Source organism: Corvus brachyrhynchos, unplaced genomic scaffold (genome assembly GCF_000691975.1).
Source record: "Corvus brachyrhynchos isolate BGI_N302 unplaced genomic scaffold, ASM69197v1 scaffold42, whole genome shotgun sequence".
NCBI classification, from domain to species: Eukaryota; Metazoa; Chordata; class Aves; order Passeriformes; family Corvidae; genus Corvus; species Corvus brachyrhynchos.
This window is the reverse complement of record NW_008237242.1, coordinates 1633718-1651747: the sequence shown is the minus strand read 5'-3', so window position 1 is coordinate 1651747 and position 18030 is coordinate 1633718. Positions and strand designations below refer to the sequence as shown.

Sequence of the window (18030 nt, the reverse complement as noted above, 5' to 3'; positions counted from 1 at the left end):
ATGGATTCAGGGATACATTTTTCTGGGAAGGAGAGGGAAGGCTTCAAACTAATCAAGAAATCTGTGCACACCACCATACTGAATCCACACCACCCTAACATCTGAATACTAATAAATCTCCCAGTTTTATCAGCAGAACATGCCCAGTTCATTGCAGCAGAAGTTTCATGTCACTACCAAGATACTGAACATTTTCCTTTTGCATGCCAAGATTAATATTAAAAGCTTTTGATTTCATCTACGTACCAATGAGATGAAAAGAAAGTGACCTGATTGTTTTAGGGTATGTGCTGCTGAAACACTTGTGATTCTGTAGCTGCTATGTGGGTATAAAAATTTGGGTAAGTTAGTCACCAAGTTTAGAAGATCATGTAGGCATTGAACAGATTAAAAATTTGAGTATTTGGAGTATTTGACTGAAAACACCCCAGATATTTTTAAGAATTAATTTTGTATAGCATCTTTAGGAAAAACACCCAAACTCAGATGCTTAAGTCCAGGGTCTTGCTTTAGCGGCTTTCATAAAAATGTAATTTTTCATTAAATACTTCTCGCCATTAACCAACAGAATATTTACACTGAGCCTACAAAGTTGCACAGACACTATGTATTTTGGTTTTAACACATTCTACTGCACATTCCTTATGAACTGTCCAGTGAAGAGTGAGTCCCACAGTCTCCCTCCTGACTTCCAGCATTTAGACAAGTTGAGATTGTCATCTCCTTAGCATCCTCTTTTAGTCAGCAGCAGAGCAGAGCCTGAATTAGCTCAGCTCATCCTACATCTGAAGCCACCTACAGCCCTCCACTGCCTGTAGTGAACCAAAGGTTCCCAAGGGAAACCCCTTAGAGTCAAGTGCTTAAATAAAGCACCACAGGCTGCAGGCTAGCTCTGGTTCTGATTAGATTCTGGTATCTCAAAACAATTAAGGTACTGAATTTTCATGAATATACTGAATTTCCCCAGTATCACAGCTGAGCAACTGAGAGGAGTGTTTTGTCCCAACATGTTTTTCCTAGGGTTAAAGTCATAAAGTTAGTTCTAAGGAGATGGAAATTATTAAAGAATGTCATGGTTTTTAGACATTTGTGCTGTACCCAAGTGAAATTACACATTTGCATTAGAAAGTAATTAATTTTGCAAAATCACAGGATAATGGTGTATTTCTTTGACATAAGAGGACTCAATTCTAGATTTACTTGAACTGATTTGTTTTAGTTTTACATTGGTTTAATTTACTGGCCTTAACTCACGATAATACATTTTACGGTAATTAACACTATATGCAGCAAAAGACAATGAGGCTTAAAGTTAAATGTTTACCTCTAACTGCCATTAGGGCTTATGGCTCATTGAACTTACTCCAAATATATAACCAAGCTTCCAAGTCTAAGAGAGTGTAATCCCAGAATTAAGAAAGGCACTTTCTACTTAGCTCTAAACCTCAAACTAAACAGTGCAATCAAAACATTTTGCTGCTAGCAAATTCTTTCCCAAAGTCTAAAGCTGATGAAACACTTAAATTTCAATCACTCGCATCTTTTGACCTAAACAGCAAAGGCAGCTTTCCACTCCCTGGCTGAACAAAAACATTGTGACTGTGTCAGATGGAGATGATGGTGCCCACTTCTTCCATTAGCAGGCTCCTGGTGCTATGAAGAAGTGTACATAAGCCTCCAGGTTCCACTTTCCAGTAAAAGCACGGAGGTGATACAAGTGCAGTCAATCAGAATACAACAAAATCCCTTCCCCATCAACTGAGCAAATGAGAGAGAAGTGATGGAGAGAGAGCAAAAAGCTCAGATAAAAATTGTGTTAAAGAAGTAGATATTGAAAAAATTTCATTGTAGGTCTACAGCAGACATTAAACGAAGGAGATAAGTATCTTCAGTCCTCACATCCTGCCTCGCAGTGCCCTGAATATTGGATTGCCTCCAACTAAATATGGGGCATTTCAGTCCAAACACAAAGTGCATCACTTAAGAAGTAGGTTTTCAGTCTGGGTATTCTTTTTGCTATATCAGTATCTTTTTGGTAGATTGTACCCATACTTTGAAAAGCAGGTTCTTCCTGTCTGTTCTAACAACAACAATTCTTTTTAAAAAATGACTATGTTTTCCCGAAGAATGATTTTTTTGACTTTTACAGATTAGAGTAGCTAAGGAATCAATTCTCTCTTCTTTTACAGGAACCTCAACTAAAACCTGTCATCAAGTATTCGCTCAAAGGATTAAAAGGCTGAATTTTACTTTCACTGTAAGGGTAAACATTGAGGCGAATAAAAATACATAGATTTGTATGCAGATATTAGCTCACACAAGCATATGAACAGTCAAGTACAAATACTTGTTTATGCTTGCAGATACAATCACCTCCTCCTGACCCTTCTTATGCAGCTTATAAAAGCAATTTGACTGGCAACTTCTGTCAGTTCAGTTCTACTGCTTCAAATTTTAGAGTTCAATAAAAGTTCAATAAAAGAACAAAAAAAAGGCCCCACCAACACACCACTTTCCCCCCCAAATCTAAACAGAGAGATCAACATTTCATGTAAACTTGATTAGCATTAGCATAACAAAGCAAGTCTAAATCCTGCAAGCTCAAGACCCAAATGGCTTTGTGTTCAAGAGGTGTCTGGGTCTGGTACTGTGTGATGTGGTTTAGGGGCTACAGTGGTAGTGCTGGGTTGATGATTGGGCTGGATGATCTTGAAGGTCTCTTCCAATCTCGATGTTTCTATGATTCTATAACTTTTGTCAGGTAAAACTGTCCAACATGCTGAATTTTCAATCCTTGAATTATTGTCTACAGGCAACCCAGGGAAACCATTCTCCCAAACACTCTTTTCTCAGCATGGTTTGACAGCATTTGATGACAGGAGAAACTTAAAGCTTCATTCACCCAGGCCACTAGCAGAGGGAACAGATCAAATTAGACCTTATTTCTCTTCCATCAGAAAGTACAACTTATTGGTGATTTTATAACAAATTGGATCATTTCTGGTTTCGTCTTTAAATTTTCATGGTAATTCAACACACTGAGAGGAAATCTAAGCATACGATACACAGTAAGTAAATAAACCATATCTATATGCAGTTTAATAGAGCAGTTTAGGTTTAAAAAACCCCAAAACACTATAGTGCGCAAACACCGAAATTCAGGCTCCACTGGCAAACTTGCCTGATAAACTCCACTGTGTAGTACTGGATGGGAGAACTTCCTTCACTCACTCCAGGCTTCCAGGACAATGCAACTTCTGAATCAGAAACCACCACGATCTGGGGCTGATAGGGTGGTGCAGGGGGCATGCACTTATCTAAGAAGAGGTGCAAAGGTATAGCATTAGAGAAGCAGCTGCATTGCCACACACAATAACCCAACACCCACAGATTTAAATCAAATTTATAGCCTTCTCCCCTCACCCTATTGCCCCTCTAAAACCCTACAATTGTGGAAAAGTAACAGAGAAGTACTATGATACTGCACGTGACAGAGGTTAGGTGTGAGTGCTAGAGACAACTGCCCTGCCAGTTTTGCAACAGAGCCCTGCAGGCAGTGTTACCTTGGGATAAAGTTGTCACCTCTCTGGGCATGCTGGGCCGTCCTTTCCCTGCCCAGCCGTACGCTCCAACGCTAACGCGGTGTGGGGTGCCTGGCTTCAGGTCACCAATAACAACATCCTGCCAAGTCAAGAGCAGAAAAGCACATTGTGACAGCAATTCTGTGCAACTGGGGATAGTGCTGTGAGCTGGAATTTGGGGATCTTACATGGTGTTTTCCATGTACTCTCCTAGGAAGATTGTCCCCAGCCCAGTTGCAGCTCAGAAACAACAAACACAAATAGAATCGTGTTTCCTCTCAAGCTGCAGCTTTGCCCCAGGGGGAATCCACAAGGTTGACCTGGACCCATTTCTCAGCATAACTCATAAGGTTGCAGATCATTTGTATTTGATATCCAGCTTTTTCACTGGTGAAGTCAAAGTCACAGACTATTCCCTCCCTTGACCCAGCTGCTAGCATTTGGTATCAGTCTGGTGTGTTTTGCCCTTTTTTTTTTCTTGTTTGTTTTTATTTCTCTTTTAAATTCAGAGGCCATAAAACCTCCTGAGAGTGAAGCAATTCGATGCAGTGTGAACTGATGATCCTTAATTTCTCACAGAGCAGAGCTCTATCCCATCATCTCTCACAATTTTACGAGCTCAGCTAACAGCCTTGACCTGAAGCAGGCATTTCCCTTATTTGTCCTTCTGCCATAAACACAGAAAGATTAACCCACAGACAACTACTGTAAAGGAGGCAATGCTCAACTCCATGTGAAGAGCTTGTGCTGATGAATACTCTTCAGAGGAGCCTGTTCAATTCTTCCAGAAAATGGAAAATGTCACCAAAATATTACATTTCATCACTGGCTGCTGCACATAGCATGGATCAGCCTCAGACATATAGATCTCGTGGATCTTTAATGGAGAATGTGTACATGTGTACAGAAATTGAGTATACTTTACCTGCAGCCTACCTGGAATGCCTGTGTTAATCCCAGATTTATGAATTTTGACAGCATACACACGTAAACAGAAATACCAGGTTCTACACCACAGACTGTTCTGGTGTGAAAAATAAGCACTTACAAAAAAACTGGTTTACAGCAATTATTCTTCTGGTTTTCATTCTCTGATATCAAACACATTAGTCACAGTGCATTTGAAAATGCGGAGTTATCCTTTCTCTTCATGTTGGAACAGACTTTAAATCTGCACTTCCAGTTGCAGTAAAATAGTAAACAATCCAAAAATTTTATTAACTGCTAAATTTCCTTTTGATGGTCATTTGGAAAAAACCACTTCCTCTCTACTCTTTGGGGAACCTACATTATTACTACAATGTTGTTCGACAACACCCTGCCATCTGTCATTTCTCTGGACATGGTTTTGGAGCACTAACACTGATTTCCTATTAACATGGACCGCCTGACCACTATCCTGTTTTTCCATCATTCACACTTGATGTGTTCAAATGATCTGGACAAATCTGAGACAAAAACAATGCTGGAAAAGTAACTGTCCAGAGAGAGGCAGCAAGAACACTCACTCTGGAAGATTAATCTGGGTCTTTCAGTCTCATAGCTGAAGGGACTGAGATCTTTCACAATGTGATCTGAGAAGCCAGTTGCTGAAAACCCAGTACCTCCTCCTGGCGACAGTACTGACGCCCGTGCTCCTGCCTTTCTATCCTCCATGCCATAGGTATTGTCTGTCTGCCATTAACTCTGTGCATTTGTTCCTGCCAGTATTCCTCTTTATTACACTCATTCTTATAAGGAAAAAATCCTTCATTATTTGTCTTTTTGTTTTCACACTATTCAGGAACTTGGTGCTTGCAGAGAGTTGGATATTCATGCGCATGCCTCATACTATTACCTGCAGACTCAAGTCTACAATAAGCTAAACAGAGGGAATCTCATTGAGTGCCTGGCCAGTCAAGATCAAAGCCTTAATATCTACTTAAGTATTTAAGTTCAACATGTGTGCCCTCAAAACCTCAATAAGGTGCACTCATGCCTTACACACGTGGCTACCTGCCTCCTTCTGGCAGTGCCCTTTCCATGAACAGAGCTCTGGAACACACAGTGGGTATCTCTGAGATCAAGCCTCTTCTAATCTTCAAAGATCAGGACATCAGTGAATAAGTAAAAATTCAGGACGTCATCAAGCTACCCTGACCTGTGGCAATGTCAGGGAATACCCACCTCACACCAGGAACACTTTCAAATCAGATCCTGGAAAAGAAACACATTTCCTTGTCCCCCATTGTCCAGCAGCCTGGGAGTACATGTTTCATTTCTTTTTTTGCTTGTATTTAGAAGACAGGTCTTAAACCCAAGTTTTCTCCCTCTCAGAAGAGACAGAGTGGCCTCACAGATAATGAATTTAGGTAGTATGTGGAAGAGCTACCCCCATCATTTTTGTAGTCCTCCCCCCACTCAGATTACCTCTATATTTCAAAGCCTGAGCCCCAAACTCAACACTCGATTGCTGATGATGCTTCAACAGTCACCAACCTCACTTTTTCGTCTTGCCCAACTCTTGCTAAAATCCTAAAAAATTACATTTGGTATTCTCATTACAATCTCACACTGTTGAATGGGGTGAGGCAATGTGATACCTTTTCTGTGGTAGGGGAGCCAATTCCTTGTAGATTATCCCATATATCCCTCCCTGCCCTGCCATACAGCTTGCCTTCCCTACAAGTGTGTTGAAACTGTTTTTGAGGCTCAGTAAGCTGCCTCACAGACACCAGGATTACAAATTGTTTTCCAAAAGAATGTCTGTTTTCTGTTTTGTTTTAATCCAAAAAATCATCAAACCCTGGATTACAACACAGCTGCAGGAACTGAGCTGGGTTTAATGACACTCTCTCCCCTGACGACAATTCCTTCCCTGCACTACTGGTCCCAGCTGGTCACTTCCCATTTTGTACTGGTATGTTTAGTGATTTGACAGGGAGCAGTGTTGCTCTCCACGGCTCTGTGCCCAACCTAAAACTTCCCACCTTTAAAGCCTACTAATTTTTATTGATTTTTCTTATTTTTTACATGTGCTGGAGTTCCTGAATATTATGCCCAGTTAGAACAACCGCCTTACTAAATGGTACTGCATCTGCACTTCTCCTAGCTGCTGTCACTTACATGTTCTCTACTTTATGATGATATAATACACAATAATCCATTATCCACTTTCCTAACACACAGGCACATGAACATAGGCATGCGCCGAAACAGGCGGTACAAATCAGCTCTTGCTACAGCGGTCCCACACGACCCAGAGAAGCCTCTAAGAAAGCAGCAGGGTCATACCCAGCACCAGGAGAGGCTCAGTGATGGAAACATTAGCTATGCAGACTTAACCACAAAACTATTGCAGATTTCTGTTGAGTTTGGTATGAATAAAACAGAAAGCATTTCATCGAGAACACCACTTCCTGGAGGATTAATGACAGCTGGGAGCTGATTAATCCCAGCCATTCATACTTCTCACAAGTACCCCTCCGAAGTGTTATTTTTATCAAGCAGAAAAGGAGGGCCCAGCATGGAACCTCAACTCTGAGATGCCATAATCCAGACTCAGCTCAACTAGGATTGAACCAGATAGTCCTGGTTCAAGTGCATCCTGAGGATTCAGCCTCCTATAGTACAACCAAACTTCCCTTATTTCAGACCACAAAAGTTCTGTGAGCTCCACCAACTTCGTGAGATTTCTCTATTCCTAAAATAGCTCTCAGAAAAAAAAATCTGCAAGAGGCTGTTGATGTTAGGGATTTCAGTTAAAGACTGAAATTGCTGTCCTTCTCCTACCTAAACTCAAGCACCTCCTGCTTGCTTCCTGCTCACAATAAACCCAACCTGTTTACTGCTCACAGGAAGCAGACTGGACTGAGTGCAGGACTGGAAATAATCAATTTGATTAATTCACCAGCTGCAAAGCCATTAAGAGAGTTGGTATTTCTTTCAAACTTGTTTTAGACTAGTAGCTAGTCTCCCACTCCTTCCTCCTGGGCGTTGCAAGGCTGGCCTCTTCCTGTGCTCCTCCTCCTTCTTGGCTCTCTCTGGACTGGCTCAGGTTTTTCCCTCTTCATCTCCTCTCCAACTGCCAGACTTTGTTCTTCCCTTTTAGTGTCTGTCTGACTACTTGACTGTCCCCATCATCTTTAAATCCTCACTGCCTGGATATACCTCATTTTTTGCACAAATGTACTCCATCAAAACAAGACATCCCTAAATACCTCTGATGACTGAGAAAAAGGTTTGTCCGTTGCTAAAAAGGGAGCTACTTGTCCTACATGTCCGCCTTGTTCACCTGTGGATTTTGAGCTTTTTGGGGCTACTATTTGCTACATTTTGACCATGAAAGGCCCTGTATAAGTGCTACATAGAATCAACATTTGAGATTAACTTTTGTGCGTGAGTCTGTGGAAAGACCAAGTCAGAATCATTCAATTTCTTTTTAAAGCTCATCTGTGACCAAGTTTCATGCGAAGCAATACTTACAAAAATTGCTTGTCCTTCAAGCTGACCCTGGGAAAAAGCAAATAGGACTTATTAAGAACTAACATAATAAAAAGTGACAGCAAAAGCACATAAATAATGGGTCAGGGAATTAAAACAAGACCCATATGCTGCAGCATGTAGTATTCTATGTGGCTGTTAATCATCTGCATGAATACTGGGATACAGACTCTCCTCTCCCAGTGATTAAAAAGTACTGCTGTTAGGATTAAGATAAAAAACAGTGTGCTGTTTGATCTTTCTTGGCACTACTAGTAAGAATGGTTTTAGGAAAAAAAAAAGGCGAGAGAGGAATACAGAGATAAAGATAAGAAGGGAGAAAATAATGCATAAATAAAGAAATTATATATCATGACAGCAATATTGTTTCATTCACTGTGATCCTAGGATCCTGCAGAAGTCAGAACTGACAACCAGAGTGATGGAAAACTGCAGGAAATTTGAGCATCCTCCTCACTCACACTTCTAGTGAGGAAGTGGGGCAGAAAAAGGGAAGAAGGAAAGAGAAGGGGCAAATGAAAAAAAGCCCCAAAGCAAGAATACAAAGGTGATATAAAAGAAAAAACATAACTTAAAGAAACAAATTGAGAGCAATAAGAAAAAGTAGTGTATTCAAGAACAAAATAAACACCAGCATCTAGGGGAATCTTCTAGAATATGAACTTGCAGAACTGCAACTAAAGCAGCCATATCTCAGAAGGCCACAGTCTCACACAGAAGCAAAAACACTCTTTAAGTCACACAGCTATGTCAGACACTGCAATACACATACACTGATAGTGCAACTCTCTCTAACTGTGCATAGACTTGCGCAACTCCACCCCTTCCATGTATGAAAATGCACAGAAAATGTACATTCAAGATTAAAAGTTCTATTTTAGTAGATGTCAAAGATCAGTACTAGGAAGCTGAGAGCAAGTCCCAATAGTTTTACATGATAAAACAGTCAGACAAGAAGGAGCAAAAGTGCATCACGCAAACAGAAAAACATTGTGATTTCCTTTTGCTCAACACCCCGAGCAGATCTGGGGCTTGGATTGCAAGTTTCCACTTGCATGTTCTGCTCCAGTGCTCTGATTGTTGATGAAAAGCAATACTCACCATGCTAATCATATCCAAACTGAGGGGTACATCATGTGAGAGCTGTTTAACTGCTTTGTCACCTTCAACTTCTGAGTAAAAGACCTTGGGAAGAAGATATAGTCAAACCAGTTAAAGCAATAACTCAGTGTTTCAGAGTTACTTAAGAATGAGTGCACCAGTGCACCATTCTCACTCTGAGGACAGCATTTGAGCCCATGATCTCTTACCTTTTCAAATGCAGGAAAAGGTAATATTAATATTTAATATTCCTTACATATTTGCTAGAAGTTGTTGGTGTGACCAAAGGACACCATCACAAAGTGTATACACTTAACTAATGTGAGACGCAGTTGTAGGGTTTGTAGTGCAGACCTGAGCTGACTATTTTCATTGTGCATCATTTGTCTGTGGTGAGCATGGACAGCTAAAGAGTTGTGGGACCAGTATGCACCACTTAGACACCTTACTTCATGTAAGGAAGATGTGAACATTACATGATTATGACATTATAAAAATTGCTCTATCGTAAAATGTCTCTCCATGTCTGTTGCCATGTACTGGAGACTAATGAGACAGAGAATCTGCTTTCCCATGCACAGAGACCCAGAGATGCCAGAGGGTCAAGATACTACAGTGAAAACGTTTTAGGTACAACACTATTGATGCTGCTTGTCATTGGTTTTATTATCATGCCACACACCAGCTCAAGGCTTAAAAAAAGTAGTGGAGCTCAGATGCTCGATCTGCGTGCATGAAAAGTGAAAACTGTTTACGACTTAAGACAATTACTCATCACACCTCTGTTTTCACAGAGAAGGATGGACCCAGCTACACAGAGCCCACCTAAGGCAGGTCCTGGCCACAGCCAGTGATTTTTGGAGTTTTAGACTACTATATTCTAGTTCATAGCACTTTCATAACAACAAAATCAACTCTGCAGCTGGGCTGCACTGGTGTGATTTACAAGACTGTGGGATAAAGGAGCATGTGTACCAGAAACACCTGTTGCAGGGAATTGTCTCACCCTTTTAGTGTACATTAATAATAAAGGTACTCAGTGGTATTCCACTTCCCCCCTTTTTACATAAAACTGAATTTTTGGTATTTTATTCCTGGAAATTTCAAATCCTTCCATAGAAAATGCTAATAAGAACAACTGCTATTTGGTTTTTTTTGTTGAAGGTGAAAGCAACACATTCTAGTCAACATCTCACATCTTTGGTGCTAATTTCCCACTGACGAAAACTTCTGTTTTGGGACTGAGTTTCATTGCCATGGAATACCTGTTAAAGCAAGACCTAACAAAAATGAACGAATGGCATGTTAGTGCTCATTGTTTTTCTTCTTGAACACTAAAACACAGTAACCAGTTTAGCCTAGCCATTCTGTTTTGCCATATAGTCAGAAGGTAACATGGCAGAGCCTTGATGGGGGTCAGAGGCTTCCCTATAAAATTGCTGAGTACAACAGGAAAATCATTCAGCTTCTTTAACAGAAACTGACTTCTGAGGTAGGGGGGAATAAAACAATGTCCTTTTGATATTTAAGGCTGTTGGTGGTTTCCCAGGGATTCTGTGCAGTACAGTACCTCTCCAGGAAGAGACTCCATGAAAGTGACTCCTTCCATTGTACCTGCTACCAGTCTGGGAAGTTTTAGAGGCTTCATTTGAAAACATATTCCTGCTAAAGTAATTGTCAGGCTGGATGTATAAGTCAAAGGAGCTGGATGGCCCTCATTTGCACAGTGTAATATTGACCTGCTCTGCTCTACTTTACTGTTTTATCAGCTGCAGAGAGCACTGAGAGCTTTGCAGGAAAACCACAACAGTTGCAGGAAAGCAATCTACATCCACTGCAGGCCCTTGGCATCCAACCCAAATTCCCATCATAGCTTGTTTCTAAAACATGAACTGCTTGTTTTTTTAAGGTTACAGTTCAATCCACTCAAGCCCACTGTCCCCTGGCTACTTTCTGGGAAGTGGCACTGTGTGTTAGGAGAAGGGGCTGTCCCACTGGTGTCCGTGTGTGCAGGCTGAGGCTGAGGCAGCAGCAGGGAGCATCACTTACCGTGTACCCCGTGATGGTGCTCGAGTGCTGCTTTGGCATCTTCCATTGCACACTGAACGCTGTGCAGTTCAGTGAATCCAGCAGAATATCCAGAGGAGGCCCCAGCCTATCTGCTAAAAACAAAATGGCACTGTATAAGGAGCCATAGGACAAAAACCCTCTCCTGTAGCTACCTGGCAGGTATGGCTTTGAAAAGTAGGCCTGTGTTGCCCTCATTCCAAACTATCAAGCTACTCAGATTTTACTTTTCCCTTTTCCCTCTCCAGTTCTAACTTCCAAGGTAGCAGTGGAACACCAGGAGAGGGGGAGCAAAGGAGGACATCTCCTCTTCTCAATGGGCAAGCTGTTGCTCAGCTCAGGAGTACCCAGTGCTTCAAGCAATTGAGCAACTCGTAGGCTTTAAATGTGTTCCTGAAATTCTGGGTACTACCCAGGACCCAAACACAGGGACATTCACACATTCATACTGTTTGTACAGTCTGTGGCACAGATTCAGACTACTGGAAAGGCCTCCCCAGAGTGTTCTGGAGGACGGCACAGCTCACCCACCACATCTGTAAGTAAGTATGGGCATCTTTGGGGAAGGAAAGGAGTTCAGCTGTGTGGATGAGAGCCAAACCATGCCATGTTCCCTGGGCCCCCACCCATTTTCTTCATTAGCAGGGAGGGACTTAGTCCAATGGATTCCTGCTTGGCCCAGGGGCTCTGAACACAGCATGTGCCACCTCCTAAGCTCACCTCCTGCCCTGCACTCAGCAGTAGCTGGAACCATACACCACCTGCTACCTAAAGGAGTGGCAGGGATGAGCAGCCAGGGCTGGGGTATCAGTGTCCACTTTAGAAGCATTTTACATTCAGAAAACATCTTTCCAATATCCACAACACCCAGTGAGGCAGATTAGCATTTCAGCTGCATTAGTAGTAATGAAGAAAGAATACCCCCTAAACATTCACTCTTAACATATTCATAGCATCCTTGTGTTACTTTCTGGGGAAGCTCTATGAGACAAGTTTGCTGGAAGGCACAGTTGCTGAAATAACAAATTTTAACCAGCAATGACAAATAGTCATGTAAGGCAGGCTTCGAATTCATATTCTGACTGCACTATAGGCCAATAACATTATTTACTGAAAGTATTTGGTGAATAATTTGGAACAACAAATAAATTTGAACAAAATGCAATCCATTTGCAGACTATCTGCAAACAGAGAGGCAACATCTGTTTAATAAGGAGCCACATAATGAATTATTCACTCAGCCCTAGAAAACACTACTATCTCCAGGATGCAGATGATGAAAGAGACACAGAGAGCCAAAATTGACCTCAGCTACACTGGCCTATAAATTGTCACTGTGGAGTAAATATAAAGCCCTGGCCTAAGCCAGGGAAAACAAGAGCAAGGAGCCAGAGAGGCCTGTATTTCTATCCTCCTTGTTTAATTCTCCCTAGAAGTTAGGGAATTCCCCTAACACAACAGGGATATGGCTGGATACATGCTTGGGAACCATCAGCCTTAGCACTGTCTTTACAAGCAGCCTCAGATGATGGCCAGAGCTCACCACACCACTGCATCCTGCCCTCTCTGCGACAAAGCCGTGTGACAAGCAGGCACATGGCAGTCACCCTGCTGGGGACCTGCTGCCTCATGCCCAAACCAGGAGCCAAGAGGACAAAGAAAGCCAGTGGTAGCTGTGACCCATGCACAGAGTTATTTCCTGGGGAGGATAGAGGGCAAGGCAGAGAGGAGTATCTCATGCAGCATGGCAGTCCCACGGTCCTCTGCTATCACCACTCCTGGCCTGACAGCTCAGTGATGTGTGTCTGGGGATTCAGAGTCACTTCTGGTTGTCAGGGTCCGAATTTCACACAAACCAGCAGAAAGTAAAAAATGTCCATTTCTGGACTGAACTTTCCCTTCACAACCATGGTGAAGTGATGGCAGGATCTGACGCAAGCAGTTTTAAGGCACTGAGCTACAGGAGATGCCATGGCTTTTGAGCAACCATATGAAAGCAGTTTTTCAGCTGATCACAACTGTTGCAACACTTGTCACTGCTCTACTGATGAACCATTTTGAGATAAATGTGAGCTTAACATATTTTGAATGATTTTACAGAGCATCATGTATTAGGCACACTAAAAACAGATATTGAAACTGGTCTAAACATTTATGTCTTTATGTCGGATGTCATGTTTAGACTATTAAAAATAATAAAGAGTTTTCAAGGGAAAAACTCTTGGGGTATTTGTAGTTTCTCCTACAGTTGGGGTCAGAAATACGTCTTCTCAAAACTCAGTGTGAACTCTCTGTTAATCTGGTAGCACCACGCACAGTGCAAAACCACAACAGAACCTACTCCCCTGGGAAGCCTGTGGATTGGGAATCTGCAGACAAGGGGGTGAGACATATCCACTACTTGTGCATTCTCTGAAGATCTGCCTCAGTAATGATCCCCCTGCCAATGTCCTCTGCAGCTGGGTCCAGTGAATACCTAAGAAGGCATGGAGACTTGCTCTGATCATAAAGGACAAGGATCCAATTTATATAAACAATAAAATTAAACATGTTTTGTACAAACACAGTCATTCTCCTTTCTGGCCCATCAGGCACAGAAAGTTCGATATTGTCCAAAATGCTTTTATGGTAATGGAAGCAATGACTCCAGGGCCATGCAAAGAAGCCATTAATCAAGAGGGAGCACTCTCACACGTATTATGACTATACATTGTGAAAGTATATCAAACACAACTTAATGAGGATTTAGCCATAGGTAAACGATGTTGAGCTGACAATGTTGTGTTTACTTTTCTGCTTACAGCTACTTTCCTTCTCGTTTATACATGTCTTTGGCTCTGTATTTCTAAAAATATGCAAAAACCATCAAACCAGTAAAGAAGTCACCAAACAAGCTCTCCAAGTGAGCTGAAGAATACAAAAGCACTCTCCCTGAGATGGAGTAAATTTTGCCTGAAAGGGAGTAAAATTTGCCATTTCAAAATAATGACCATTATTTAAATTTTTGCTTCACAAAAGTAACTCAAATTAAAAATGGTGAAAATGCTTATGCCATCAATACAAGTGTCACTTCCATCGTGGCTCTCGCTGCTACATACAACAGCCTCTGCCCATATATTAAATACCCATGGGCTACCATCAGGGTGGCCACAGGCTAAATGTGTGCCTCTTGGGAATGGTCCCCAGCCTGGGCCAGGCAGTGGAGTTATCCTTTACTGTAAAGAAGAGATTAAATTCTTTGCTGTGAGGGTGGTGAGGCGCTGTCACAGGTTGCCCAGAGAGGCTGTGGATGCACCAGCCTTGGCAATGTTCATGGCCAGGCTGGATAAGGCCTTGAGCAACCCAGTCTAGTGGGAGATGTCCCTATGGCAAGGGGATTGGGATTAGATGGTCTTTAAGGTCCCTTCAACCCCTTAACCTTCTACCATTCTATGATTCCATATACCAGTGCTGCTGAATGCTCCTTGCCATCACTGAATCCACCAGCATAAATGTCACTTCCATGTCTGCCCTTGTGATTTTGTGCAGTTACCTTGAGTACACAATAGAAACACTTCCAGTGAATCTACCCTCTGCTCCCAGGACACCCATGCTGGCCTTGTGCCGAGCTCAGGAGCAGCCACTTCAGCCTGATCCTTTCCTTCAGCTACTGAAAAAAACCTGCATATGTAGGCACAGTTCTTCCTTCCTTCCTTCTAGTCATGGACTGATACCAAAATCTTACTACAGTGATGAACAGTTATGAGAAAAAAATGCTGCTTCAAACCAAATACATTTCTAATATCCACAAGCTTCACACTTGAAGCACTTTGGATTAAATGGATAAAGCTCATCCCTGTTAGTATGTACTACTAGTACCACTATTTTAGAGCAAATTTCAAAACTGATTCAAATTTTAAATTGGTTTAAAATAATAGTGATTGAAAACTAGTTTTTATCTAAAATACTGATGAATGGACTCTCTGAAAGGATTTGTGTTAGAAATTTTTCTTTCAGAATTTTAATTATATTTTGTATTTAATCTTTTCTTTTTAGATGTTTTTGCTGTATCAAGGCATGCAGGTAGTCACAGGTACTTGCAGATCCTGAAAAAATATGCAAATAACTCAAAATCCACATGCAATAATATGGTAATACATTTAAGGGAAAACAGGTGGTTAATTTCATCTTTACTACTTTGTAGTTTGGAAAATAAAAATCTTTATACTACATTTTCTGTACTACTCTTAATGAGAGGGCATAAGCCAATGGAAGGAGATAAGCATTTCACTATTTTACTTTTAAATCTCTGTGGGTAACAGCTAAGAGGTACTGACTAAAGGGCTCCTTATTTTCCAGGTTGATGTGTCTCCTATTTGTGTTCCGTGAAACAAGTGAAACTTGTTGATGAAATGCCAGCTGTCACTACTAACATGTCACAATGTAAGAAAACAGGAATAAAAAAGCTCAAGAAAAACAATTCAAACAAATTCTAAATTGAAGTTTTCAAAACAAAACACTTTCCAGAAATACCTCGGAACATTATTTGTGTTCACCAATTCATAAAAAAACTCACTCTGAGTTTTATTAAAATAGTATTTTATCATTGTAATAGCTGTTTTCGAGGCAAAAAAGCTTGCCCACTCCTAGAGGTGAAACAGTCCTTCTCTCACCGAAATATTGGTGAAATTCTTATCTATAAAACAATAAACAGTGATAAGGTCTTTTGCTTCCCTTATTTTACAGACCAAAAGTTATGCAAACACCACAGTGGAAGGAAGACAACATGACAAACTGAAAAGGTCAGGAAATTCTAAATGAAAAAAATATGCCGTATTTAAATTTCTTTGAAGCCTTTTCCAGCTCCCACTGCCCAGCAGCAGTACGTAAGAGAGCAAGAATTTCACAGCCACAACAAGTACAAAAGACAAGGACTTGAAACTGGAAAATCTCAGCCAGCCTGTCCTGGTTGTGCACCCCAAGCAGAAACATACACACACACACACATAAAAAAATCTTGACAGTCATTCCTCCGAATGAATCACCTTCCACTGCATCAGATCCTGACAAAAGGAAATCCTCTGGATCGTCTGGACACTGCCACACTGAGTACCAGAGCAGAGATGGCAGGTAACCTGGCCCTAGAGAGGCATCACTGGTTTTGATCCAAACCTCAGTGCACAAATCTTTGGAGAGACTAACCTGACCTTCATTAGTCCTTTAAAAACACTGCAAAAGAAACCACAATGAAAAAAATCCCTCAACATTTTAATAAATAACAGGCTTGGACTCATGTGATGTTTTTCTGATGCTTATATAGCATCTGTTATCTGCCCCAGGGATATCTGAGGTGATGGTCACTAGGGTTTTTATAGCCCGGGGAAGGGTAACGAAGGAGACAGAGCTCAGAACTTAAGCTGCAGTGCAACACCACGAATCTCATTAGGAATGAACAGGCACAGTGTCACTGGTGACTTTGTTGTGGCTTTTCCTGCTTTACCTTGGCCCTGCAGATCACTGAACAGAAAGGCAGCAACGGGAAGCCCCAGTTCTCTCCTCACCCTCCTTCCTGGAGCAAGGCTCTGCTCCCAGGAGGGCTCCAACTGCAGAAAAGAGAAGGAGAGAGGAGCGGAGCTCTTCACACTGCAACACTGACTTCTAGGAGTGAAAATGAAAAGGAGTAACTGCTTTTTACAAAAAAATTTTTGAAGATATATATATAAAATTTCTAGCTGTGGATGGTTATGCCCTGGACTCATTTTTGGAGAATTCCTAGTGCTAAAGGTTATAAAAAGTAGGGGACATCATACCTCTGAGCAAAAGTCTACTTTGTATGTCTTGCCCTAGTCAAGAGGAGCACATGGGGCAATCTCTAGGTAACTCTCACAGGCTTGTGTTTTTAATAATTACTGCTCAGAGGCCAGTTTGATTCACAGAAGTGCATACCTGCATACCCTGAATCTTCACCGGGATAACTTGGTGAAATATTTCACCTAATGGAAGTGTTTTCCACTTCCAGGGTAAATGGAGTATAGGTGCCTGTAAAAACCCCCACCAAGACACTTCACTTGCGTAACTTCCAGTGCATTTCTGGAAGTGTGAGTCAAATCTAATGCTCACTCCCCTAAAACCAGGCTTGTGCTTTGCCCACTGAAGCCCCAGTGCTGGGGCATGGCTGTCCTAATTCCTGACATCTCCTGCAGCACCTTGGCCTGGCATAGGAGATTTCTAGGCAGGTTCCTATTCCTGGAGAAGGGACACTTAGGCTCACCCCTCCCTACTCCAACCTAAAAGCTGCTTGAAAATGCAAAGCTCAATATTTTTCCTGGCTTGGGATTTCCTGTCTGGGCTTCAACCTGCCTTGTCCCAGTGGGTGTGTCCAGCGACTGGCAGGCTACAGCCAGCCCTGCCTGCTGCCAGCACACTGCCTGCCCCGCCATGGCCTGCCTTCTCATCAGCTGCTTCACCGCTTTTCAAATAACTTTTTAAAAAAGTGTCTCAGAGATACAATTTAAGTGCCAGAAGGTAGCTGAAATCAAGCAGCAGCATGTTACCATGTGTTATAAACATATATTGTAATATTGGCTTATCGCAAGTATAAAGGTAGATATTATATAATGTTAGAAATGCTTCTTGCTGTGTGGATGTAGTTTTCTTTCTTTTTAGCAAGGATGTTAGCAGGTGTGAGCAAGTAAGATAACCTCCAAGCGAACAGAGGATGAGGCCCAAGATGCTGCTAATCAACACTTTGTCCAGAGAACAAAAGGGCCCAAAGGCTGCTCCGCCCGGAGAACGGGCGGCCAGGAGGGGCCGAGCGGCG

At 41.8% G+C, this 18030-nt stretch overlaps 1 protein-coding gene across 1 annotated transcript in view; it reads right to left on the bottom strand.

Annotated features, from left to right (window-relative positions):
• The window catches only part of EGFLAM (EGF like, fibronectin type III and laminin G domains), an 81353-nt gene that overhangs the window by 50707 nt on the left and 12616 nt on the right, over nucleotides 1-18030 (bottom strand). Inside the window, exons 3-7 of the mRNA XM_017730189.1 lie at nucleotides 11214-11323; nucleotides 9165-9248; nucleotides 8046-8072; nucleotides 3564-3681; nucleotides 3182-3317 (exon numbers count right to left, since the gene is read on the bottom strand). Coding sequence (XP_017585678.1) covers nucleotides 3182-3317; nucleotides 3564-3681; nucleotides 8046-8072; nucleotides 9165-9248; nucleotides 11214-11323 — 475 coding nt within the window. The remainder of the gene's footprint in view (nucleotides 1-3181; nucleotides 3318-3563; nucleotides 3682-8045; nucleotides 8073-9164; nucleotides 9249-11213; nucleotides 11324-18030) is intronic.